Below are 26,092 nucleotides of genomic sequence, written 5' to 3'. Positions count from 1 at the left end.
ACTGGGTTTCACCGTGTTGGCCAGGGTGGTCTCGAACTCCTGACCTCAGGTGATCTGCCCACCTTGACCTCCCAAAGTGTTGAGATTACAGGCATGAGCCACTGCCCTCAGCCTAAATGAACTTTTATTTTAATTATCCTTGTTCTACCGTAAGCTATTCACTCACCTCTCTTGAAAACTTCATAACGTATGGAAAATCCTGCACCATGTGTTTCGTAGTCAGAGACAAACTTAATAAAAAGAAATGGCCCTGAAGACACCACAGGAGAAGGGGCTATCTTTCCACAGAACTTTCCCCATAAACGTCCATTTTCATTTTCTCCATCGATGACTTCCACATAGTCATACCTAGTGCACACAAACAGTGAAGAAAACATTAGGTTGGTGAGAAACGCCCTTTTAATTTCAATCATTTAGACACCAGCATCATCTATCATAGTGTGCCAGGAAAAAAAAAAAAGTCCTATCTGCATTCATCACTGCATTAAATGGAGGGAAAAAAAAATCTAGCAAAAAGAAATAATTAAAATGGGCTACATCATGTCTGTATACATCTGGCAACACAGAACTTTTAAGAAGAATGGTGTCCATTATACTTGCCGACAATGTCAGTTAAAGTAACCAATTAAAAAGAAAAAGAAAAATCTCGTGAGCACAATCCTCTATTATTAAATTGTGTTTCTTTGTCTATGGTGGTGGGGTGTCAATACATAATGCTCTGCATTCTTTTCAAACTGTGAAGTTCTTTTATGAATTTAAAATGTCTCCTTTGCTGGAGCTTTCTATGAACAATACTTTGATTTCTGTGAGCGACCCTCTAAACATATGGCCACAGAATAATAAACAGATTCTTTACTATTTAACTGCATTCCACCAAACTCCAGACTTCTTGGAAAAAAGTCTGTCAGTAGCCACATCCAATAGTTAAAATACAGATTATCTTCCCTCAAATGACACTTGGATCCTAGAGCGTAACTTCTTCCAAGAAAAAGTTTAGTTAAAAATGGAAAGTAACTTTGTTTATAACAGCTAGTCTGAATCTTTAAAGTAATATTGTTTCAGTCTTTAAAGAAATCTCGCTGTTTGAGAAAGAAACACTTGATACCACCAAAGTGATGAGATGTAAAATTCAGGCTTAATAATGACACTAAGGATACAAATAGTAAGAGAAGTGACAATAAATTATTACTCGAAAGTTAATATGGAGATAAGATGCACTTGGATCTCATTTATCTTTAAAACGTACAAAGCCATCACCAATACACTAGTGTCCCCTAGGAAAACGAAAAGGCTTTTGTTTATTTGGTGTTATATATTTCTTAGTAGCTTTCTCTCTCTTCTCCTTTTATTTACCAAGTCACCGAGGAGCCAGAGAATCTGATTCATTTTCCATTTTTCTTCCAGAGATGACATGAAAACATTTCAAGGCGTTCATTTCCAACCTCTATTTCATTTCTGTGCTTAACTCGGTTCAAAAGTCCTGGGATATATTAATTTCAGGGATGGCTAAAATATGGCAGTAACATAAACTGTATCTGGCAATTTAAAAGAGATCAAAGTGGGGGAAATCTTCATGATGCCCAATGTCATCTTTAACAATCTCTTCTCAAACTGCCCGGGACGCATGACTTATGTTTACATAAAGTCTCAGGAGACAACTGCAATGATGATATCACTAGTTAAAGCGGACAGCTTAAGGCTCTCTAAATTAAAAGTGACATTACCTCATCAGTTAAAACTGTGTACCAGCTCTGTGTATATCAAGAAGAAAATAAAGCTGACATTGATGGAACTAAGCATTAACATATGTGAATTATTGTATTAACTGCATTTCCTCTGCTACATCTGATGCTTCCAGTAGTAGACACTTGGCCTGCTAACACCACTGTCCCTTTGCAAGGCTATGGAAATACACAGAGGTATTGTTCATTTCTCCATACTTTGGAAAATGCTTTGCATGTTAAAAGAAGACGAAAGAGGAGGAGGAGGAGAGGGAAGGAGGAAAAGGAGGAGGAGGAGGAAGAAGCAAGCATTATGTTCAAAATCCTAACTAGCCTTTACCATCAATGGGATGTAGCTGGAAAGAATATCAACTCTACATTCATTAAAGCCCCACAAGTTGGCGTTTATGGAGTAATTCCTTTTATCTCTCCTGCTCCACTGACAAGGCAGGTCTGCATGTTTCGCCCCACGCTTGCTTATAATTTAACTGTGATTTGAACTGTTGACTGTGTTTGGCCTGGCCACGGAGCATCCAGCTCTGCAATATAGGCTTTTTACTTGAATCCTGACACTGTCTGAATACTAAGTGGCCAAACTCTAGCTCATGTTGCCTTCCTGGCACAAATAAGAGAGGTGGATGAGGCATTCTAAAGAACTAAGGGCAATTCTGTTGAGGATACTTTCCTCTCAGGTAGCAGAGAACTCAGCTAATGTAGCGCCGGTGGATTGCAACAGGGAAAGAAGTTGGTATTTTAATTCACATATCCTCCAATAGTAAATACTAGGCGTTCCTCTTGGCAAAAGTAAAGGCTATTTTTAAAAGTATGTGGGGGGTGGTGGGTGGTGGGTGGTGGGTGGTGGGGGGTGGGGGCGGGATTAGAATCCCTTTCCAGCAAGAAATAAGTCATTGCACAGTTAAGTGCCAATTTTAGGAAATTGAATTATTCAGGAATACTGTAGTTACATTTGTAAACTGGAAGACTGCTATCGTTTTAGCACGTTTCTTCCAAGTACTATCCAACAGGGCCCCAAAGAGTATCACAAATAGCAGCTCTTGTAAATATTCAGGAGGGTGTACAGCGCACAAGTTGCAGAGGGGAGCACTGCCAAAGAAGTTAAGGAAGCAGCTTGCGTCTCCCTCTGGAGTTGATAGCAGCTCTGCTCGCTAAGTTTCGCGCTGCCAGGAATGCAGCTGGTGTGCCAGCATCCCTCCCTAGAGACTAAACATGTCACCACTGCAACGCACCCAGCCTGCATTGGCCTGAGGCCCAGGATCCTTAGTTTGCAAATTTCGATCCCACAGCCGGCTGCACGTTGCTCTGTTACTGCTGCCAGTGTGGCAAACACGGCACCGCTCGGGATGTCAAGATGCCCGGTCACGACAGCAGAGCCCGGCAAAAGTGAGAACGAAGGCACCTGTTTGGCTCTCCTTCGCTCCCAGCGTTCCAGCCGCTGGATGAGAGCTGGGAATTGCGTCGGAGGAATTTAATTCATAAAAGCTAGAGGAGGGGTCAGAAAGTTGACCCCTCTGTCTGTCCGGGCCCCTGCTCTGGAAAAAGAACACTCCCGTTCACAAGGAGACTGTGAATGGGTCCAAAGGGCACCACAGTTCTATGCAGGGTCTGGAAGCTGGGCGTCTTTTTCTTTTCTCACAGACAGGGGTCCCATCTGGGGAAGGTCCCTCCCCAGACCTCACCCTCCCCACTTACCACCTCCAGCATATAAACATGATGTGGAATATTTTAAATATTCAGAAGACAACCAACCCCTCCCTCCTCATTTAGGCAACCATCTTCCCATTATTTTTCTTAAATCTTCTACCTTAAAGCTTCCCCATTCTATAGTAACAGTGGTAAAGTGGAAGAACACTTACTGCCAAGTAACGCAAAGATAGATCTCTGCATGAACCCTTTTTCAATTAAAAGGTGTTTTGCCACAGTTTCAATTTTAGGGTGTAATCTACCAGGTGGTTGTTTACATGAGCATCAATGCAGGCTCCTCAAGCTAAAAGCCTATTGGCTACCTATTTCCCCAGGCTCACCCCATCTGGGCAGATGCGGGTAGTGAAACATTTTGAATCCTGATAGTAATCACAAGTTAGGTTTCCCAGAAGAGTGCTCAAAGAATAAAGATTTCTTTCTAAGAATTCTTAAAAGGATTACCTAGAGATTATTATTTTTCTTTGGAAAAGTTTGAATTATGGCTTTAGGAAAATGGCCAAGTAGGGAAAAAGTGTTGGGAAAATGAGAAATGTATTCAGTCGCTAAAGAGTGGTTTCTGAGGCTTTATAGGTATGCGATGCTGAACAGATGAATAGTGACTTTGCCCGAGTCAGGTTTTCTCTGGTGAGTACAAACGACCCCTGACTCTACAGTGAAGCCGGCTAGTGGAAAGGAAGCTAATCCTCTACAGAGTGTTGTGTGACACTGAGCTACTGTACCAGCCCCCACGGCTTCTGGACATTCTCACATTATTAGGAAGGGGGATTTGAGGTGGTGGTGTCTTTTTAATCTCCTTCCACGAGGATCTCCCCCCACTGGCATTTGTACATTAATAATGGGGAAATATGATACCTGACGTCATAAACCGGAGTGAGAAATGATGTTGATGAACACAACTTTCACCTGCAAAAATGTGTTTCTGTGGCTCCTCTGTTTATTTTGCATGAGGCATTAACAAACTGAACAACCTGTAAACGATCGCTGTGCTGCAGTCCAAGAATTCGCTTATGTATCCCCCAGAAGAGAACAGATTTTTCTCCCAGAATGTTAGAGGATTTGGAAACAAAAATATACAGTGGTGGAGCTAGGAGGGGCCAACTAGTCCGCATCTGTGTTTCTGAGTGGTTTTACACGAGAGTCAGCCCCTAATGGTTCTGGCTTGCTTGCAATGTTCTCATCATGATATATGGAAAGTCTTAAAATTGTCATAGCCTCTAATTTAATAAAAGCAATTTTTAGAAATCTGTTCTAAGGAAACAACCCAGATTAATGTCAAATACTTATGTACATTCATACCATGGAATATTATTCGGCCACTAAAAAACATGTTCAGGCCCGGCGCGGTGGCTCACACCTGTAATTCCAGTGCTTTGAGAGGCCGAGGAGAAAGGATCACTTGAGCCCGAGTTTGAGACCAGCCTGGACAGCAAAGCAAGAACCCCCAACACCTTCTCTACAAATTTTGTTTGTTTGTTTGTTTGTTTAATTAGCAGGGTATGGTGGCTCGTGCCTGTAGTCCCACCTACTTGGAAGGCTGAGGTGAGAGCATCACTGAGCCCAGGAAAATGAGGCTGCAGTGAGCTGTGATTGTGTCACTGAACTCCAGCCTGGGCAACAGAGCAAGATCCTGTCTCTAAAATTAAAAAACAAAACAAAACAAAAACATGCTCAACAAAAGTTTCTTAAATAACAAGAAAAATGCTTATGATATTATCAGTGAAAAATCAGAACATAAAACCCTATATATAGTATATTCTCAATTCTTATTCATATACAGAAAAAAATGCTAGAAGGAACTAACCAGCCAAGCCGTTAGGTGGTAATCTCTGGATAGTGAGATTATGTTCCTTATCCATTTCTGTATTTTTCAAAATTTTTACAATGGACAAGTAGTCCTTTACAATCGGGTAAAAGTGATTTTGAAAAGCACTACCTATGTATAAATAAACAAATCAATACCTGTTTGCCTTATTTTCCTGTTTTTAGTCAAGACAAACACTATGTTGGAAGTGAATGAAAGGTTGGTGCTTTTTTATTTTAACCACTGGATCAATGAGATGCTCTGTGCAATATTTATTATTAGGAGCAGAAAGTTAAAATGAGTTGGATTTGATCTCCTGTTTCCTGAAAGGCTGGCAAGAATACTTGACATCATGCAGGAACTGCCATGTCAGCGTGCCCTCACATGTATTATCTAATTTAGTCTTTATAATGATCCCAGAAAGGCAGGTAGCAGGAGATAGCCTAGAAAGAGCCCTGAGCTGGGGGGAGCGCTGCAGCTCCCAGGAAGGAGAGGGAGAGAAGGAATGAGATACTTTGTATGCTTTTGATATTGCCTACTTTGGGGCAAGCCTGATTCTGATACCTGCACTTGTTACTCCCTTTCATATTTTGGGGGGATGGGTGTGGCCTTATTTTAGATTAGCCATTAACTATTGGTGACTCACTTCTTTTCACTGCTTACTGTTGCTAGATAATTGCCTCATAAACTAATACCTCATAGATTTTTCTGTGTGCTTAGAGCATCTTGATGTGGACAAAGTTTTATTGAAAGAACTACAAAAAATAAGACAAAATAAGCTCTGGATCAAAGACATATGTCCCCTAATTCGAGACCAGCTTGGGCCTAACCCCTTCTTTACAAAACATTTTTAAAAAGATTAACAGGGTGTGGTGGCTTGTGGCTGTAGTCCCAGCTATTTGGAATGCTGAGGTGGGGGGATCACTGAAGCCCAGGAGTTTGAGGCTGCAGGGAGCCGGGATAGTGCCACTGCGCTCCAGCCTGGGCAACAGAGCAAGACCCTATCTCTAAAAAAAAAAAATGCTCAACAAGTTTTTATATAACAGGTAAATATAATCAGTGAAAAATGCTTATGATATAATCGGTGCATGTGTGAGTGTATGTGACAGAGACAGACAGACACAGACAGCAGTATTGGCATCTGGTGACTCCCGCTGAGTGGGCTTCCTGCCAGAGCTGTCCTGGGACAGCTCGGGACTTCATGACTACCGGAAACAAACTGAGAGGAAAGGTTGGCTCCTGGAGAGGGCTGCATGGTAGTTCCAATTTAGTTTCCTTCCTAGCACCACCACTGTGGGCCTGATCACGGGTGGCCCCGGGAAAGGTCTGATTGCCTCTAGCACTGCCACCAGCTTGGTGGCAATGCCCAGCTTAGAGCAGCTATGAGGCCTGAGCCTCAAGGCATTGCCAGAGAATCCCTAGGCCCAGAGAGCCTGGGCCGTGACCTGGCTGCTTCTAGCATAGGGTAAATGCAGATTTCTGTGAAAGCAATTCTAAATCTGTACAAAATATAAAATCGCATGCTACGGAATATTACATAAGAATAATAATAAATATTGCTTTATTATATTGTCATCGTTTCCTTTAAAGTTTATTTTTAATTTTATAAAGTATTTTTTCTTTTTAAAAAATAACATATTTTTCCTACATATGTATTTTTCACACATATTTTATTTATTCGTTCACTCACTCATTCATTTATGTATCTATCTTCCAATTTGCTCTCTGTATTATAAGCAGGATTGTGGGACATGTGTCTTTGATCCAGGGCTTATTTTTACTTGTTATGACACTTCCTATAACTCCATTTTTCTCACTTCTTGTAGTCCGTTCAACATACCCCACAAATCTAACTTGTAAACCATAGCTTTACTATTCTATACTTTGTGATGTGTTTATGCATATTTCCACCACATAATACGCTGTCAACATTGTCAGGGTGTAAGGCGGCATTTTTTTTCTGTTGGGGTAACCGCTTACGACTTATTAGTAATCCCATTCATTTGAGTAGTAGAGTAATTATCTACTAGCCTTTCCATTTCCCCACCACGGAATTTCTTCACCAATCTTATCACCCAAACTCGGATTCCATCTATGAGTAGATGAGAAGATCCAAGGTTTTTGCTGTCTGGGTAGCTCCAAAATAAGCACAAGTTCCAAATTTCAGGGATGATCTCCTGGGCTGCTTGGACCCAAGCCGCAGAGCCGGGAAGAACATGGTGCGAAGGAGACCAGAGCGGCAACTCGACATCCATCAGCGGCGGCCGGATGTACTTAAGCTAAACCCTCTCTCCCGCAACCAGCTTCACTGACCAAAAGGAACACCAAGTCCTCACCTCTTTTGCAGGAAAAAATATATATATGTTTGCAGAAACATTTGCTTTTTCTTATATTGTTGTCTTCCTCAAAATCCCACAGAGTGGGAGCTTGTCCAAAGGCTTCCAGGATATTCTCCTCCAAGAAATTCCAATCCCATATAGTCCACCTAACATCTTCCTTTGATTCAGTTTAGAAAAGGTTTCCATATATATATACACTCAGACGACCAGTTCTCGAACAATCAAAGGACAGTAAAGTTCACAAAGCTAATCTCACACATTAAAAATGTAACCTTTAAGCTTTTGTAATGTCTCAGGGGTCATAACAGCGACTATCAATAATTTTATTATCTCTAAGAGAACTGATGATTAATTGATTAGTTAGGTAATCACATGTCAGGTATAAGAGTTTATAGTCCCAGAAAACAAGGTGTTACAAAAGTGAAGAAAAAAATAAAATATCAAAGAAAAAACTTTATAAGAAAAATTGAAAGAGATTATAAGTGGTTTTCATTGTAGTAATGCAAAGGAATAATAATTGATTGTGCATGGGAATATGAGAGCTGTAATGGGTGACGGTTAGTCAAGGCCAACTTAGAAGGAGAAAAACTAAGGCAATAAATGTCTAGCAGATCGTGGACTATTGGTTTCCTATTGCAAAGTAACAAATTATCACCGACTTAGTGACCTGAACAAAAACACAGTGTTTAGCTCACAGATCTACAGGTCAGAAGTCTGGAATGACCTTGCTGGATTCTCTGCTCAGGGCATCACAGGGTAGAAACTGAGGTGCTGCCTGGGTTGCCTTCTTATCTGGCTGGAGCTGGGGCTCCTCCTGGAAGCTCACACCACTGTGGCAGAGTTCAGGTTCTTGCAGCTGCAGGGCTGCAGCCTCCACCCTCTTGCTGGCTGCCAGCTGGGGGTGCTCCGAGATCCTCTCCATCTTCAGAGCCAGCAGTTGATAATCTCCCTAGCATCACATTTGTCTCAGGCTTCCACAGGCTTCTGGAAAAGCTCAGTCCCTTCACCGGACGAAGTCATCTCACCCAGGATAATCTCCCTTTCTTGAGGTCAACCGATAATTTGGTACCTTAATTAAATCTGCAAAACCCCTTGGCAGCAGCTCCTAGATTCGTATTTGATTGAATAACTGGGAGAAGGTGTTTGGATATGAGGAGCTGCAGACCTTGGGGACCCTCTTGGTATTCTGCCTACCACAAAGACCAGGCTTTGCTAGGACATGTGGAGACTGAAAGCTGCAATGGGTACTGAAGGCAGGAGGAATCAGCTGCTCCTTCACCTGATGGAGCAAAGGGCAGTCAGGTCCAGGGTAAAGCCCGGGGCACAAGTGTGAAGCAAGTGATGGCAGAGACCGATTCAATGTCCTCTCGCCACAGTGGCTGTTGGTTTGGGGGCTCTGAGTCTACAGGTATTGCCCAAAATGAATCAGAAAGCAGGAGAATGCATTGAGCCACACTCTCCCGATTGAAGCAAAACCAGAAGCTCCAAGATTGCCCAGCACATGTCTAGTTTCAGAAAAGTGCTAACAGCTTAACTCAGAAATAAATGTATCAAAGAATTCAAGACATATGGTGTCAAAGAATGATCAAAATATATAATGTTAATGGAAAAATATTTGGAGTCTAAATTTCTTGTTTCTGAGGAGTTTCATTTCATAATTAAGATTTATTGTCCAGGAAGATTTTTTTAAAAAAACCACCCTTCACATGGGAAAATATTTCTCTGATTTAGCTCAGATTACAAAACCCAAGGATGCATTTTAAACGGAAGGGAAGGAACGCATCCCTTAAAATAACTCTGCTCCAGAAGTGATGGAATCTTCTGCTGTCAGACTTGCAAAGTTCAGTATTGGTAGAAAATTCACATGCCTTTAATTACAATAAACCCAATTCCCAAGTAGAACTGTGCCATCTGGAAAATATTAACATCATTTACAACTTGTTCACTTCCCTATTTCATAGAAAATTTTTGCTCCTTGCCAACTTTCCACTGTTCTTCAGGGAAAAAAAAATAAGATTTACTTTCATGGATTGTCTCAAGAAGAGTTTATATAGCAAGTCCAGCAATCAAGGAGTGATAAAGGAGGTATTTTGTACATATTTACTTCCTTCTTATTGCTTTAGGTCATTATGTCTTTACCTTTAAGGTTTTTCTTTTCCTATAAAGAATATTCTCTGCCAGGCGCTGTGGCTTACACCTGTGATCCCAGTACTTTGGGATGCCAAGGTGGGCGGACTGCTTGAGTTCAGGAGTTTGAGATCAACCAGAGCAATGGGGTGAAACCCCGTCTTTACCAAAAATACAAAAATTAGCCAGGCGTGGTGGAGCTCACCTGAAGTACCAGCTACTTGGGGGGCTGAGGCAGGAGGATCACGTGAACTTGGGAGATTGAACAGAGATGGCACTACTGAACTCCAGCCTGCGTGACAAAGTGAGACTTTGTCTCAAAGAAAAGAAAGAAAAAGGAATATTCTCCTCTCTCTGCTCCTCTCCCTGCAGACTTTCAAAAAAAAATTTTTTTTTTTTTGAGATAGAGTCTCACTTTGTTGCCCAGGCTGGAGTGCAGTGGCACAATCTCAGCTCACTGCAACCTCTGCCTCCTGTTCAAGTGATTCTCCTGCCCTAGTCTCCCAAGTAGCTGGGATTACAGGCATGCACCACCATACCCAGTGAATTTTTATATTTTTAGTAGAGACGCAGTTTCACCATGTTGGCTAGGCTGGTCTCGAACTCATAGCCTCAAGCAATCCGCCTATCTTGGTCTCCCAAAGTGCTGGGATTATAAGTGTGAGCCACATGCCTGGCCTCCAAGGTAATTTTTTAAGTGAACTGACTCTTTTTTTTTTTTTTTCATCACAGTCATGCACAGAGAAGGTTGAGGCCATAAGAAATGGATTCTGTTCTCTGTTCCCAAGCTCAGGAGCCACTCCTGCACCTCTGATCCAAAAGACATCTCCTCCCTTAAGAAGAGTCACCATCTTTGATACCTCACAATGTGTCATGGGGACAGTGAGGAAAGGAGGTGACACCTGCCTGACATCTGGCAGTGAGGTCAGCCAAAACTGGACGACTGTGATCTCAGTCAGTCTGCTCTCACACCACCACTGACTTGCACCCTGGACAGGTCACTGACGGACTTCTGAGTCTCAGTGGCTCATCTGTAAAATGGACACAATGATGATCAGCCTGATAATCCCAGGGAGAAATAAATAAAATCATGCATGTCACAATGCTTGTAGGGGTTCAGCGGTCCCTTTCGAAGTGAGGTTGGGATATGCAGAGAAGGAAAGAAGCAAATACATTTAAAACCAAATGGAGAAGAGCTTTGTTTTCCACAGTGTATACTACCGGGTCAAAACAGGCTGTAGTTTAGGTATTCCGGGAAATGTAGCTATTCTTATCTCCCAGGGGACTCTACAACTTAAAAGATAACTAACTCTCAGAATATGACCATAGCCTGATATTCTGAAAAATACAATTTGGAATGACAGTCAGTCTTGCCCTAATATTGCTCCCAAATTTTAATCAATGAAAGCCATTTTCGGTAATGAAGTTAAATAAAGCAATTTATTTATACCATAGTATGTTTTTTTTTTTAAAAAAAAAATCATGAAATCCGTTAACTGTTTCCATCGATGTACACAACCGATTTAATGAAGTGCAGCTGGATTAGTGCTATTAGCGTGCGGTGCTGAATTTGCTCAAAAAGCCCCCTTAATTGGTACGGTGGAGGCACTAGGGTGCAATTTCCAGTTCTGGAAAGGCAGTGTGTGTGGCTTACTGTATCACAAAATCTTGATCCTTAAAATTTCTTTGTAATTCTTTGGAAACAAGAAATGAAGCAATAATTCTGTTTTATGTTATAGGACCTAATGTGCTAATTTAAAGAGATTTTTAAAATCCTCCTGATTAATTAGTAATTATTCAGTAGGGATCCAGGTATTTTGCTAATCAAAGCTGTAGGAATTAAAGATGGGAAATTCTTATTTTTTTAAGTTTTTCTGTTTTTCCCCCAGTAACTACCATAGACCATTTTCAGCATCAAGTAGGGGAGATTCTTTATGCTGGAGTAGGGAAGTCCTTTACATTGAAATGTCCAGTCATCTTTCCTGAAAAGTAGAAAGCAAAAAATGTTCAAGAAAAATGGGTCGACTGACATGAATGAGATGCTTCTTCCTTTTTGGGCTGAACTTTAAGACAGCCAGTGGGCACAGACCTAAGTCAAAATTGTGCTACTTTGTTCAATAAACCCTTCCGGTTTCCTTAAAGTACAAACCACTAAGCTAACCACAACCAAGAAATATGCATCTTTTAGAGATGTACCTAATGTATTTATGATGCTAGAATGAAATGTACATGAAAAAAACAGATCATGTATTAGAGAGTTTCCTTTTCTTTAATCTCCAATGTTTATTGAAAGCAGCATACTGTTGGCTATAAATCATCTTTAGAGTCTGATATGTTCATGCTTATATGTGTCCTCTTTCATTTTTCATTAGTTGAAATTCTATTAAGTCAGAGGCGGATGTATCAGCTCCACACTACTGAATTTCTATTAGTCTTACTATCCTACCAAATATTCTCTATATGCCCCAATCAATTTGTAATGCAGTGAACAATTTCTATAATGAGAAATAATCTATGGATGTAAAATAATACTTCAGATGTCAACCAGAGCTTTTTTCTATCTGACAACATGTGAAAATAAAAGATTCAGAGAATCATTGTTTATTGGCTAGCCAGTAGTTTACATGATTTTTTTTTCTTTTCACTGAACTTCCTTACAGACTAATGAATTGGTGTATGGCAAACCTTAACTACGTCTATATTAGGAACAAGCTCATGGAAAGCAGAAAGGATTGTAATGACTTAGGTAACCTCGTGATTTATAGGGACCTTAAGGAGTAATTGTGTTTAGAAGAAAGGAAGGCAGTGGCCGTAAACGTTACTGGTAGCCCCTCTCAGCTAAGTTTAACCATATGACCATACCAAGGTACAGCTTGCTGAAATGGGCCCTGTGGCTGAATATGAATTAAACTCAACAAGGGGAACATATAACACCCATCCTACGATCTAAAGTGCTTCTCAATCCCAAGATAACTTTTTGGCAAGCCTAACAGGAAAAAAATAGAACAGGGTCAAGTTCACTAAAATAAAACGTGGCAAAAAGCAAGCACGCCCAAATGCACTCTTTCCTAGAGAAAGGTCTAAAAAGTTCCCCCGATAATACTTAAGGCTCAGCTGTGACAACAAGACAGGGAGGCAAAGGGAGGGAATGTTGTTCTTTATCTTCTCTGACTGATTATTATTCCAGAAAAAAGGGGATTTTTTTTTTACTAAAAAACAGAATATATAAAATAATTTAGCTTTTTACTGTATTTAAGCAGCTTAACGTCTTTGAATACTTTTAACGTAGACAGCTGTAGCTGACTGCACTTTATGCATACGAATTTATTAAGAGGATGGATAGTGTAGATAAAGTCACAGGAAGAGATAGAAACAAGCCCACTTTTCAGCATTTTAGTTCTTGAGTTATTTGGGGGCATCTAAGTGTTTATTTAAAAATGTACAGTAAAACAGGCCTTTTGGGAATCCTTCCAGTTGAAACTTATTAAAATCATTGCAGGTCCCTGAAACTGTCATATTTTAAAAAACCCATATTTCAGATAGTTCATTAATTCTTATTTTTTTTCCTTTATGGCAAATTGCCTAGGTCATATTATTGTCTTCATCACTTTCTAATCTATTGTGTTTACTCCCTTTTTCTTACTCGTCTTACAAAATACTTCAAGAGAATTTTCTTTTGAAATTTGGGAAATGCTGCAAATAATGTTCTTTTCATGAATACTCACAATGTATAACAGTAAATTAAAGGCTCTGAGAATCACCACAGTTTAATCCAACATATGCCAATCTCATTGATCACGTGAACCTTTTATGACATAATACCTATGGAATCGGTGCTGCCGTGAAGTGCTTGCTATGTGCTGTTTTGAAAAGTCGCTTACTTTGCACAAGCACAGATCAGAAGCAATAAAAAATTCAGGGAGAGAATCAACTCTGTAGATGAAAACATACATTTGAGAACAGATGACCGGGTGCAGTGGCTCACGCCTGTAATCCCAGCACTCTGGGAGGCCGAGAGGGGCGTATCACCTGAGGTCAGGTGTTCGAGACTCGAGGAGACAGAGATAAATTTGGCAGCCTAGTTCTTTCTCCTGTTCTGCCTTCAATGGTAAGGATTTAATTTGATTCAGTGCTTTGAAAGACTGTTTTAGCAACTGTTTCTGGCTAAACAAGTACAATGCTGATGCCTAAGGCTGTGCCTACACTTGGTAAAAATCGCTCAACCACGGCTGACAAATGCACTTAGCTTGTTTTCCTCTAGTTCGTCTCTCTGAGAGCGGCCATCAAGAATGTCTTGGTTTTACCACCTTAACTCTAAGGTGACCACCATGAATAGGACTAAGCAATATTTTACAGTGGGGAGATATAAGAGACCAAGGTGGCATTTTACAGATGGGAAAACTGGAGCCCAGAACACTCAATGGAGTCGAACAATATTCCAGATCCGGTTATAATAGAAGAATCAGAACTTACCACTGTATTCAGATGAAAGAAAAATCATGACATCTCATTTTTTAGGCAATGATGAGAGGTTTTTTGTGATCATTAGAATCCACTTCTAATTTGAGATTCCTACCACAGGATTTCTCAGTCTTGCTCAAAAACCTACAGGAAGGGGGCTGGGTGAAGTGCTATAATCCCAGCACTTTTAGAACTGAGGCGGGTGGATCACCTGAGGTCAGGAGTTTGAAACCAGACTGGCCAACATGGCAAAACCCCGTCTCATTAAAAATACAAAATTAGCTAGACGTGGTGGCACATGCCTGTAATCCCAGCTACTTGGGAGGCTGAGGCAGGACAATGGCTTGAACCCTGGAGGCAGAGGTTGCAGTGAGCCAAGATCGAGCCACTGCACTCCAGCTGGGTGAAAGAGTGAGATTCCATCTCAAGAAGAAAAAAAAAACATATAGGAAGGGACAATGCAGAGTCCAACAGGAAGCTCATCCCATCTTTGACCCCCGGGTGATTATTCCAGGTCTTCCTTACTTTGTCTTTGATCTGTTCCCTCAGCAATTGTTTGTGCAGTATTTAACGCCACTCCCACCCACTGATGCTAAGACTGAATTTAATTCCTCTTCCACACCACAGCCTTGCGGTTATCTGCCCCGTGATTTCACTTCCCCATGATGAGTTTCTAATTTTATGGTATTATGAGAAGACAAAAATTTAAAGAACTCATTTATTAGACTGACACCTAAGAAACAGGCCCAAACACAGATAAGCAAAGAAACGGCTTCTCTGATTCAATGAAGTTTGGTGAGAGGTTATTATTTTAGCAAGACAGTGATGGCAAGCACTTTGAAAAGTGTGTATGTATTTCACAGGCTCTGCAATATGTGTGGGAAGCCTGTGTCACAAAGGGAAGGATGGATGGCTAGACTTCTGCTCTGTGTTCTTGGCCCTTGAACGCCTTCCTTTTCCCTCCATTCCTACATCCTCCAGCCTCTGCCCTTCTCGCTAATCTGGGACCACGCAATCTAGAGGTAGAGTCTTGTGATGAGAATGAAGATATTCCCATCATTCTTTGGAGCAAGGATCCAGGAAATGGAGAGCGGTGCAGGGCAGAAGGAAGGGCGGATCCAAGTCTCCCATAGATGGCCCCAAGCACCGGAGAGCCAAAGAAATGCCTGAGTGACCACTCAACACAAGCATTTCCACATCTATTTTGAGGGTTGGTGTTCTGATGCCACAGAACGAACTTATTCTGCTGACTTTTCCTTTATAACCTGGGCATGCCAGCCAAGAACTCCAAATTCTGGACAGAGAACACGCCTATTTTTATAACTGTTTAATTGCTATGCTGAATTTTCTCTTCCCCCTCCTCATGCAACTAGGCAATTTCATGCCAAATCTTATAGTCCATTTAACATTTTTGCATGTGTGTAATATAGTAAGATTATTGCTACACTGTAAAAATGTCATTGATTCAAGGGACTTTTCTTAATGACTTAGATTGTAATAATCCTTCTTCCCAGACATAGGCAAAATACCCATTTTCCCTAGTTAAACACACACATAACCGTCATAAATTTTGTAACCTTAAAATAGGCATTTGTAAATTTCAAAGTCAAATGGCCTTTATATCCATTACTTACTAAGGAATTCCCCCTTAATTATTCACCAATGAATAGATACTCAAAAACACAGGTTAACAGCTCAAATACTACTGAAGCCAAAGTAACATTGAATTTGGCAGTCATTAAAAATAATAACTTCAACTTGATGTTTTTCTAAGTTTTCTTTTTTAAATCCAATGTCTTCAAAAATACTTTCTCGTTAATGTGTGACAGGCATGTTAAACACAGGCTGTGCAAATATTTGAACAGTAATAATATTGATTTCTTCCATGGCAATTTTCCATACACATGTAGAAGACTACTAGCAGAAGCTCTGATTTCTACTCTCATGATGCTTTGCAATTAAACAGGAAAGTATTCTTAGCACGTACAACATATATAAGTTTTGGCGAAAAAAGCAGTACTAGCTTATATTTTCATAGCCCATTTTTCTGAAAAGCTGAAAGAGCTTTTATGCTTGTCATTATTTTAGAGGTTTGGAAAGAAAGAATGAATAGGTAGTGTCCTGTTACATGTGAGAGGACACGTGCAGCTATGTCCCCATCACTTTTGGGACAGCTGGTCAACTTGTTAGGACTGTGGGTTTCATGGGTAATTCTTTAGCATGACTAGTGAGTCTGCTGAATTAACTCCTGCAGTCTTCACCCAGAGTCCCATAGAGGTGTCTGGAGTGGAAGGAACGGCATAGACAGAGTTGATGCCTCATCCTTTGGTCTGGACCTTGCTGCCTGTGACTAGTATATCAATCAGTAGCATGGGTGCTATGGAGAAGGTAAGCGAAACGGACACCGTGTCTGCTGAAGATCATTTGAGGACATTTCCATAGCAGCTTGGCTGTCACAGTCTCTACAGCATGCTTAGCCCATTCACAACCTCAGGGCTGTCACAAGACAGAGTGTGAGCCCCAGCTTTTCTGCGCTGCAAACAACGCAGTGCCTTTCCTTCTTACTCTAACCCAGACTTGGTAAAGAATGGTATCTAAATCTCGTTAAAGTAAACTTTGGTGACGGTCTTAAAAAATAAAATATATATCCTAGTAGATATATGTCATGGTAAAATGAAAATTAGAACAGGTGATCTGGAGGTCAAATGTAGATCCAGGTATTGGCCACAGAATTTTCATTTTGAAGCTCAAACAGAAAAAGGCATGCCCCGACTAGTCCCGTGGGTGGGTTTCTGCCCTACCCAGTTACTATGATGGGATAGTGTTAGTTCTTTTTTCATTTCTTAGAGATGGACTCTCACTATGCTGCCCTGGCTGGAGGGCAGTAGCTATTCACAGACACAATCCTACTACTAATCAGCATGGGAGTTTTGACCCACTTTATTTCCAACGTGGGCCAGTTCAACCCTCCTTAGGCAAGCTGTTGGTCCCCTGCTCCCAGGAGGTCACTATTATCCATGCTGAACTTAGCGTGGCCATCTCATCAGCACAGTGCACCACAGCCCAGAACTCCTAGGCTCAAGCGATCCTCACACCTCAGCCTCCTGAGTAGCTGGGACAACAGGTGCACCACCTCGCCTGGCATGGTAGTTCTTTTGAAGAACAAAGGCAAGAGCCTGGTGTCTCTCATCTGAAGATAACTGTAGAGAATTTTTCTGGCATCCCTTTCCTAGGAGTTTCTTTTTTCTTATTGCTGCTGATTCAAATCCCACTCTTTCAAAGCCCACCCAAGGTTCATTTATTCCACGAAGCTTTTCTTATACTCAGTCACCTCTAAATCTTGCTCTACTTGAATGTATAAAACCCTTAGTTAGGAGTAAGAGTCAAGTAATCAAATTTGCCAGATGCTGCACTACAACTATTTTTACGGGGTCTTGTGGGCCTTATTTACTTCCCTGATACAATTTATGCTTTTAGGTAAGAAATATCTTCCTATTTACCTTAAATTTTTCTGAGAATCAAAAACAGTGCTGTTTCCCTGGGATTAAATTCATGCTTGCAGAGAAAATGAACCTACAAGACAAACTAGAACAACCATTGCATAGCCCAGGTAGTCAAACTATTTTATATTCATAATTTTAACAACATTTAAACAGAATCTTCTAAATCATTTAAGAACTAGCTCTGAAAGAGAACACCTTATACTTTCAGAATTTTTTTTTCTATAAATCACTTCTGGGAAAACTCAAAGCATGGCGAAGTATACTGCTTTTGTTCCAATTATATTAAACCTTATTAAAATCGCCATAATGACAACAACATCTCTTCAGAAGGGAGTGCTAAATACTTAGGGGGCTTAGTCTCACCAAGATGTTCTGGGATTTTGTTACCTAACGCCTATTAGTGATAATAAGTATTACGTCTATAAATCCCTGGGTGCTTGCATCCATCCTATCTGTTTTAGTTTCCACAGGTGGAGTGATGGCTCTAACGAGGTCCACGTCGTCACGATTCCTGTTTAGAGAAATAAAATGTTTAGATCTCAACTTTCCTGCCATTCCCCGGTGGTGTTATAAATAAGGGTGACATTTACGCATTTCAAATTGTTCCTTGAAGAATAGCGATTCATTATCTTTTAAAGAAATTTGCACCGCATCAAGTTTCAATCCAACTGACATTCGCGTGTGTTAGAGACACAGACGAATGGTAAGTTTTGCCTAATGAAGCTGTTAATTATTCTCCTGGTTACGTTCACTCGCTACTTTACCACTCTCCTCTGCTTCCTTCAATTAGGCACCAAGCATCAAAAGGTTTGGTACGTTTTATCGTTATCACTAATCTGAGTGCAGGACACACCATTCATCCTCTTTTCTTTAGTGCCTGAAAATAAAAATCCGCCACCTTTTGTACGGAAGGTCAGCATCTGTGGAGGCCAACATTTTAGACGGACTGCTTATTCCCTCATTTGAATTTCAAATTCTTATCTATAAATGCTTTTCTCCCCCTACTTTAAATCCAGGGGCTAAGGAGCATTGTGCGCCCTGCTTTAATAATCTTGGTCTCTTGTATAGCTTAGATATGTAAATTACAGGTTTTGTTCTTTTATTTCTCCCTTTTAGTATCTAACTTCCATTGAAACAGAATATAAGTCCAGCAGCCACTTTGCAACCTGAGGATGTATAGAATGCCTATATAGGATGCGTCTGTGTGTGCATATATTTGTGTATGCTTGAGCATAAATACAAAAGATTACAATCCTGTCTACAGAAGATTAATTTACAAAATAAAAAGTTTCCAAATCTGTGCTAGTTTATGCAAAATGCTGTCATTTGGAGCTCATTTTGTGTGCCTTTGTTACTAAGAGTTTTTTTTTTTTTTTTTCATTGATAGGGGCCACCAAGGCACGAGGGGATGACTGACCCTGGTTAATCCAAACTACAGGATGGACAAAGTATGAATTTCAGTCGTCAGATGATTAACTCTGGTCCTTGGGTCACAACCTTGCCTGTCAGTAACTCACTCCTAAACTCCTTCAGGAAAATAAAGAAACGTGAACATGCCACTTTTAAAGTCAAACTCGGTGCCATTATGATAGACCCTGTATTCTGTGCAAAGTTTCTTGGAGGAATCTGATTTCCAGCTTTTGTTCAATTAGTTTCATATCAGTCAATCCTTGTTTAAAAACATGTCATAAGTCTCTGTGGCTTGTACACGCTTCAGTTACCTCCGATGATTACATCAAGATTCACAAACGAGATACCAGAGTCACTTCTATTTACTGGGAAATGCTATTGAAACAAACTGAAATTCAATTTCAGAAGAGATTGCAATAGCCCGTCAAAACATCCAAGGAGAGAGGAAGTTGGGCCTCAAGGTGCGTGGGGCCATTGTTAAATGCAAGACAGCATCTCACCTAATAATTTAAACATGGTCTCGTGGCCTGACATTTTTAATGCTTCCTTGATCCCATTCTTCTAGCCCTGTGTGTTCTTTGCCACTGTAGGGGGCGGTGCATAGCGGGTTATGGATTAAATACCAAGCCTTATTCTGCCAATAGCACTTTTAGGAGGGGAAAAAATCACTGGGTACTTTTATAAATAGTCACGCCACAGGTGTCCACAGAAAGTAACCTTTATTCAGGGCTTTTAAAAGCTGCCTGCTTTTTAGATACAAACCAATCCATAAAACTACCAACTTGAAATTGTCAGCTATTATCTGGGCAGTAAGTCTCAGGCACCTCGGCAGGCTGATTTGACGTTTTTTGTCAGCGCAAATTAGGATCCTAGGTTTAACTAATACAATCTGGCCTTAAAAATTGATTTAACTTGTCCAATCCCCATGATACACAGCCCGGGGTTCGCATTTACTTTGTGACTCATTGCATTTGAATTAAACTAGAGGGCTAAGAATTTTATGCCTGAAGCAGCTCTGACTCTGAAGAACAGAAACAAACACATATTTCTCCCATCATCTGCTGCTTCAGGGCAAGAAAAAGAAAGCCACTGTACGTTGGAGACAAGACTTTTCCAGACAACTATGAACAGCAGCAGCCACAGCACAATACTAAACAGAAGTGTGTTGTGGAAGCCTGGACTTCAGTGAGAAATTAGTAGGAGCATATCAAACAGATGCAAATATACAATTTTTCATAGATATGGTGTTGGCATGAATTCTAGACGTAAACTCAAAGGAACTGCAAACGTGTTTGTAAATGAACATTTAAAACACAGATTGTGAAGTGGTTTTTTGGGAGCAGAGAATCAGTTAAATGAAGGAAAATTTAGAAAAGTCATAGACCTGGAAATAAACTAGAAAATTGTCTGTTTCAATGTTCTTATTTTCAAATATGGAAGCTGAGGCCCTAAGAGATTGGGTTAGCCAAGATGACAGAGTTAGGTTTTTTTGTTTGTTTTATTTTTTGTTTTGTTTTTCTGAGGCAGGGTCCCAGTCTGTCACCCAGGCTGGAGTGCAGTGATGCAATCTAGGCTCACTGTAGCCTCGACATCCTGGGCTCAGGTGATCCTTCCACCTCAGCCTCCCAAGTAGCTGAGACTATAGGTGCATGCCACCATACCTGGCTAATTTTCTGTAGAGACGGGCTTTTGCTATGTTGTCCAGACTGGTTTCAATCTCTGGAGCTCAAGTGATCCACCCGCCTCAGCCTCCCAAAATGCTGGGATTACAGGCATGAGCCACTGTGCCCAGCTCACAGAGTTGGTTGTGATGTCAAAAATCCCAGGTCTTCTGAATCCCATCTTGTACTTTTCCACAAACTTCTCAAACAGGATTTCCCACTAGGGGAGGGATAGGATTAGGAGAGATACCTAATGTAGTTGACGGGTGATGGATGCAGCCAACCACCATGGCACGTGTACACCTATGTAACAAACCTGCATGTTCTGCACATAGCCCCTAGAACTTAAAGTATATTAAAAAAAAAAAAAAAGAATGCAAATCCTCTCTGGTAATTTAGTTCTTTCCCACTTGTTCTAGGAGAGCAACATTCTACAATGTCAAACTCCTGATTGCAGGCCCTCTCATCTTACTAGCATAGTTTCAACAGTGAACAAAGTAATTTTTAAAATCTTCACTCAAAAAGATATATATGCATTTTCAAGGGCTCTGATGGTCTTGGTTCATGTTTAATTCCAAGTACAGGTAGAGAGGGAAGTAAGTTTTCTATGTATAGACCACATTTTGACCTTGACACTGAAGCCCAGCAGGTGAAAGGGGGCATCTGAGCATTTTGGTGGCAATCTTAACATAGAGCTTGAAAGGTCCTTAAGAGTTTATTTGTCCAACTTAATTCAGTTCCAGCAGATGAGCAGATTTGTATCTGTCCTGCTTTTAAAACCCATCAATGAACGTGGCTGGTGCCTGTAATCCCAGCCCTTTGGGAGGCCGAGGCGGGCAGATCACATGAGGTCAGGAGTTCAAGACAAGCCTGGCCAGCATGGTGAAACTCTGTCTCTACTAAAAATATAAAAATTAGCCAGAAGTGGTGGTGCATGCCTGTAATCCCAGCTACTCTGGAGGCTGAGTCTGGAGAATCACTTGAACCCGGGAGGCGGAGGTTGCAGTGAGCCAAGATTGCGCCATTGCATTCTAGCCTAGGAAACAGAGTGAGACTTTGTCTCAAAAACAAAAACCCGCCAACAAAAGTAATTTCACAGCTTCCCTATGAACTCATTTCTGTAGTCCATCCCCCTTACCTTCAAGAAAATTTTAGAAGACAAGAGTTCCAATTTGTCTTGTTTCAGTTGAGTTCACAAATACTAAAATACTAAAATCTATTTTTATCTGGAATACTTAAATTCCTTATTTTTTTGATGAGGTAAGAAACGTTTATAAAATACTAACTTGAACACAATGGCCCAGACAGGAGCTTTTTTCCCAGGCTTTTCCTTCCCTGGAATATTTTTGGCCCAGCAAACTTTACCTCTAACTCCTTTAGTATATATCTTGGCAGCCAGTGCAAAGGAAAACAGAAACAGGGCGCTTCCTTAGGATTTTACAACCTGTTTGAACAGTTGCATCTTTACAATGGGGATGGAGACTTTCTTTTCATGAATTCAGTCAGATACAATTAATTTCATTGTGCTAGAAACAAGGAAAACTGTCATGGACCAGAATGACAGAGGGGAATTTGGAGGGCATCTTCTCTGACCCCTAAATGCTACCGATAAGGTAACAGAGCCCCCCATAAGTTATGTGGGCTGCTAAAGATCACACGACCAACCATCCACAGCAAAGTCAGTACTAAACTCTGGATTCCCTGTTTTTTTCTATTAAAACACACTCACTCAGCATTCAGCAAAGAGGGGAGAGAAAAACAGAAAACATGTTCATTATTTTGAAGGAAGAATGCTTGCCATCTGCTAAAAACGCACACGCACACACACGTGCTCAAAACCCAATAAAATCATTTAAAACATAGCTGATTTGCATAATAAAGATGTGGCATTACTACCAGACTATGGACTTTATCAATTTTTGAATATCCATGCGAATGAGTGAGTTTCAGTCATCCATACTCAATGTGAATTCTTTTGTCTGTCACAGTCATAGTATGGATGATGTGCTTTCTTCAGAATTAACCTCAGGACAACCCAAAGAGGTCGCTAATACCAACTAAAACATACTCTTCATTTTACATTACCATTGGATAATGCTGGTGTCCACAGATTCAGTAGAATCTGCGGGCTTTGCAGCCTCGAGTTAAAATCAGTGTGATTCCTTCCAAATAAGATGTTGATCGCTTAGTAATTTTTATGTGCGTGTGCAGTTTTATGTCACGGTGGGGGTCCTACACATCTCAAATGCTTCCGTAAGTGTGCGATTTGAGGTGAGTTCTTAGAATGTGAGGATGTAGCCAGGGTGTAACCTGGCATTTAGTGTCCTGCAAATGTGCATCACTAAGTGTTCTTCATGGAGTCGGTGTCTTTGCAAAGTAACGCTTCATCAAAATCTGTGTCCTAACAGCCTTGCTGAGAGAGCCAAGGGGGGGCCAGAAGAGTCAGTATCTGAAAGTTAATGAGGAAGATAAGAAGGAAAATGCCATTTTTGTGAAATCCTGAAGAGTCACCAGGCGTTAGGTTAGGGAACCTGGGAGAGAACTTCACCTCTCTGGGCCTTCCTCGTTTCCTCATCAGCAACCTAAGGGGATTACCCTAGAAGATCTCCAAGGCCCTTTCCATCAACAACAAACACATCCTGATTCAAAAACAGTCATTTGTGCTCAGGTTTCATCATAGCCCAGGGTCTCCGACTTGTCCTGATACCACCTGCAGACTGCGTCAACTTTGGGCAATGAGTCTCAAGTGAGGCATTTTTCAAGTGCCCCACAGTTATCAAAGAATTTAAAAATCTTAGGTTTTCATGTTCATGATTATCTTCTACAAATGGCAATGTAAACCCATTGTGGAGCACCTAGACAGGTACCATGTAAGGAATACTGCTGTGTCTTTTCGTAGCTACACGTGTGTCCATATTGATGATTGAATGACTGCCAAGTGGGGTGATGGGAATGCATGAATCCCTATATAGCCAAGGTTTTCCAGTTGTTCAGAAGTAAACCAGTGGTGGAGAGGTGAGCCATCACGTGGGAAGACAGGAGTAACGGGGCTCTGAACTAGAAAGACCCCGCCTCCTGGCCTTTGGCAGCATGCTCAAGTCTTTGGGAAATTGATAAGCAACAGTTCATTCGTGGTCAGTGTAGATATAAATAGGCAGTGAAGAACTTTCCTTTAAAAGATTTTCTTCCCAGGCCAGGTGCAGTGGCTCACACTTATAATCTCAGCACTTGGGGAGGCTGAGGCAGGAGGGTTGCTTGAGTTCAGGAGTTCCAGACCAACCTGGGCAAAATAGTCAGAGCCTTCCTCTACAAAAAACATTTTTTGAGTTAGTCAGGCATGGTGGTGCACACCTGTAGTCTCAGCTACTTGGGAGGCTGAGGTGGGAGGATCACTTGAGCCCAGGAGGTTGAGGCTGCAGTGAGCCATGATCACTCCACTGCACTCAGTGTAGGCAACAATGTGAGACACTGTCTCAAAAAAAAAAAAAAAGATTTTTCTCCTCATATTACATTTTGGGGGTGCACCATTAAATCCTTTGGCCTGTTAGTAGCCAAAACAAATTAAATGATAAAAAGTAAATAAATAAAAATAAACAGTAAAGGTAATAACGATAGCTAAAAGGGCCCCCTATTATGCTAAAACTCAAGGAAATTAAGTTCATAACAAGCAAAGCATAAAGTGAAAGTACATTCTACTATTTTATCACCGGTAACAGGAATTTTGCTTCTAGAAAACGCCATCAGTCATCACACCAGATTAATGTTGTCATCTGAATGTTTGGATTTTGCAGTTATGTTGGAATTAGTGCAGAAAGTTGCTCAGACTCATTTGTTTTATGGGAATCCTAAGGGTAAAAAAAGGTGTGAGTGAATTTTTTGTATGCATATAATAAGTAAGATTAGAATAAAAGTGATTTTCAACACCAAAGGTCCTTGAAGATATTTCCCTTAAAAGAAGGTCATAGATTCCTGAAGCTGGAGAAATCCTGTGTTTTCTTTCTGCTCCATTCTCAGGCCTTTCAGTGAGGACAGGAACCCACAGCCAGACAGGAAGGCCTGTTTCAAGCCAGGTTGCCTCCCTAGTAAGTTTGTTCTGGAGCGCTCTGTTCTCCTTTTCTTTTAGTTACTTTCAGTGGTTTTAGGAAAAAGAACTCTTCATCTTAATCCTGCTCCTTACACCCAAGCCAGCCCGGAGCCATCTGGAATCCTCCAGATTGAATAAGTGACTTATTCTTTGAAGAGAAGAAGGACAAGATGTTTTTGGACCTTTGCAGGAGGTCTGGATACAGACAGGGTGCCGGAGAGGGTTGATCCCAAGCAGTAATTGCCCAGCTGGAGGTATGAGGGGTCCCTTCTGACCTCAAAGCTTCAGAGGGGATGGGAAAAGGTAACTTGGCAGCTTCGTGCTCCGAGGCTTCACCTCTAGGTTGGTTTAAGCAATAGTCAGTGAGTCCCTGGGAAGGCAGTGGGCCGGCAAAGCCCAGGCATCAAGGCTAGCATTTCAGCCTTAATGATCCAATTTAGGCTGGGAGCAGTGGCTCACGCTTGTAATCCCAGTACTTTTAGAGGCTGAGGCGGGTGGATCACCTGAGCCAGGAGTTCGAGGCCAGCCTGGCCAACATGGCGAAACCCTGTCTCTACTAAACACACAAAAATTAGCTGGGGATGGTGGTATGCACCTGTAGTCCCAGCTACTCAGGAGGCTGAGGCAGGAGAATCACTTGAACCCGGGAGGCAGAGATTGTAGTGAGCCGAGATGGTGCCACTGCACTCCAGCCGGAGCCAGACTCTGCCTCACCCCAAAAAAAAAAAAAGAGAAAAAAAGAAAAAAATCCAACTTAAACAAAGAAAAATCTTTCATTCAGCTAAATACCCTAAAACTTGATTATAAATCACAAATTGGAAGCCAACACAAACTTGCTTTGTAATGCAAAGCAAACACTAAATATGGCTCTCTCTACCCGATGCCATATAAGTTGCGGTAAATTTAGTTAAGGCTGCGGGTTGGGGCTGTCTGCCTTCCTGCAGGAAGCAGCACACTTCTGAGGGATAAATATTGCATTTGGAACCTATGAGTTTGTAGTTTTCTCCAAGGATGTTCCTAGAAGCCATTTGCAATGAATTTGTCAGTTTCTTTGGATTTGGATCAAATGTAAGGATTCAGGAACATTACTGGGTCTCTGAAAATTTTATTTCCTACCTTATATCTTATGTGGTTAAAGTGCACGGCTGGGAGTGATAGCTCACGCCTCCAGTCCCAGCGCTTTGTGAGGCCGAGATGGGTGGATCACTTGAGGTCAGGAGTTCAAGAGCAGCATGGCCAACATGGTGAAACCCTGTCTCTACT

At 41.2% G+C, this 26,092-nt stretch overlaps 1 protein-coding gene and 1 long non-coding RNA gene across 5 annotated transcripts in view; one reads left to right on the top strand and one right to left on the bottom strand.

Annotated features, from left to right (window-relative positions):
* NRP1 (neuropilin 1) overlaps nt 1-26,092 on the bottom strand; it is a 155,710-nt gene that overhangs the window by 92,681 nt on the left and 36,937 nt on the right. For all 4 annotated transcript variants that reach the window (XM_037740924.1, XM_017535384.2, XM_017535386.2 and 1 more), the window contains one exon: nt 167-348. In XM_037740924.1, coding sequence (XP_037596852.1) covers nt 167-348 — 182 coding nt within the window. The remainder of the gene's footprint in view (nt 1-166; nt 349-26,092) is intronic.
* LOC108309192 lies at nt 17,958-20,500 on the top strand. The gene is made up of 2 exons (XR_001827219.2): nt 17,958-18,377; nt 19,062-20,500. It is a non-coding gene; the product is annotated as an uncharacterized LOC108309192 (long non-coding RNA).

The sequence above is a fragment of the Cebus imitator genome, unplaced genomic scaffold (genome assembly GCF_001604975.1).
Source record: "Cebus imitator isolate Cc_AM_T3 unplaced genomic scaffold, Cebus_imitator-1.0 Scaffold92, whole genome shotgun sequence".
Lineage (NCBI taxonomy): Eukaryota > Metazoa > Chordata > Mammalia > Primates > Cebidae > Cebus > Cebus imitator.
The sequence above is the reverse complement of the archived record's forward strand: the minus strand, read 5'-3'. Positions and strand labels throughout refer to the sequence as shown.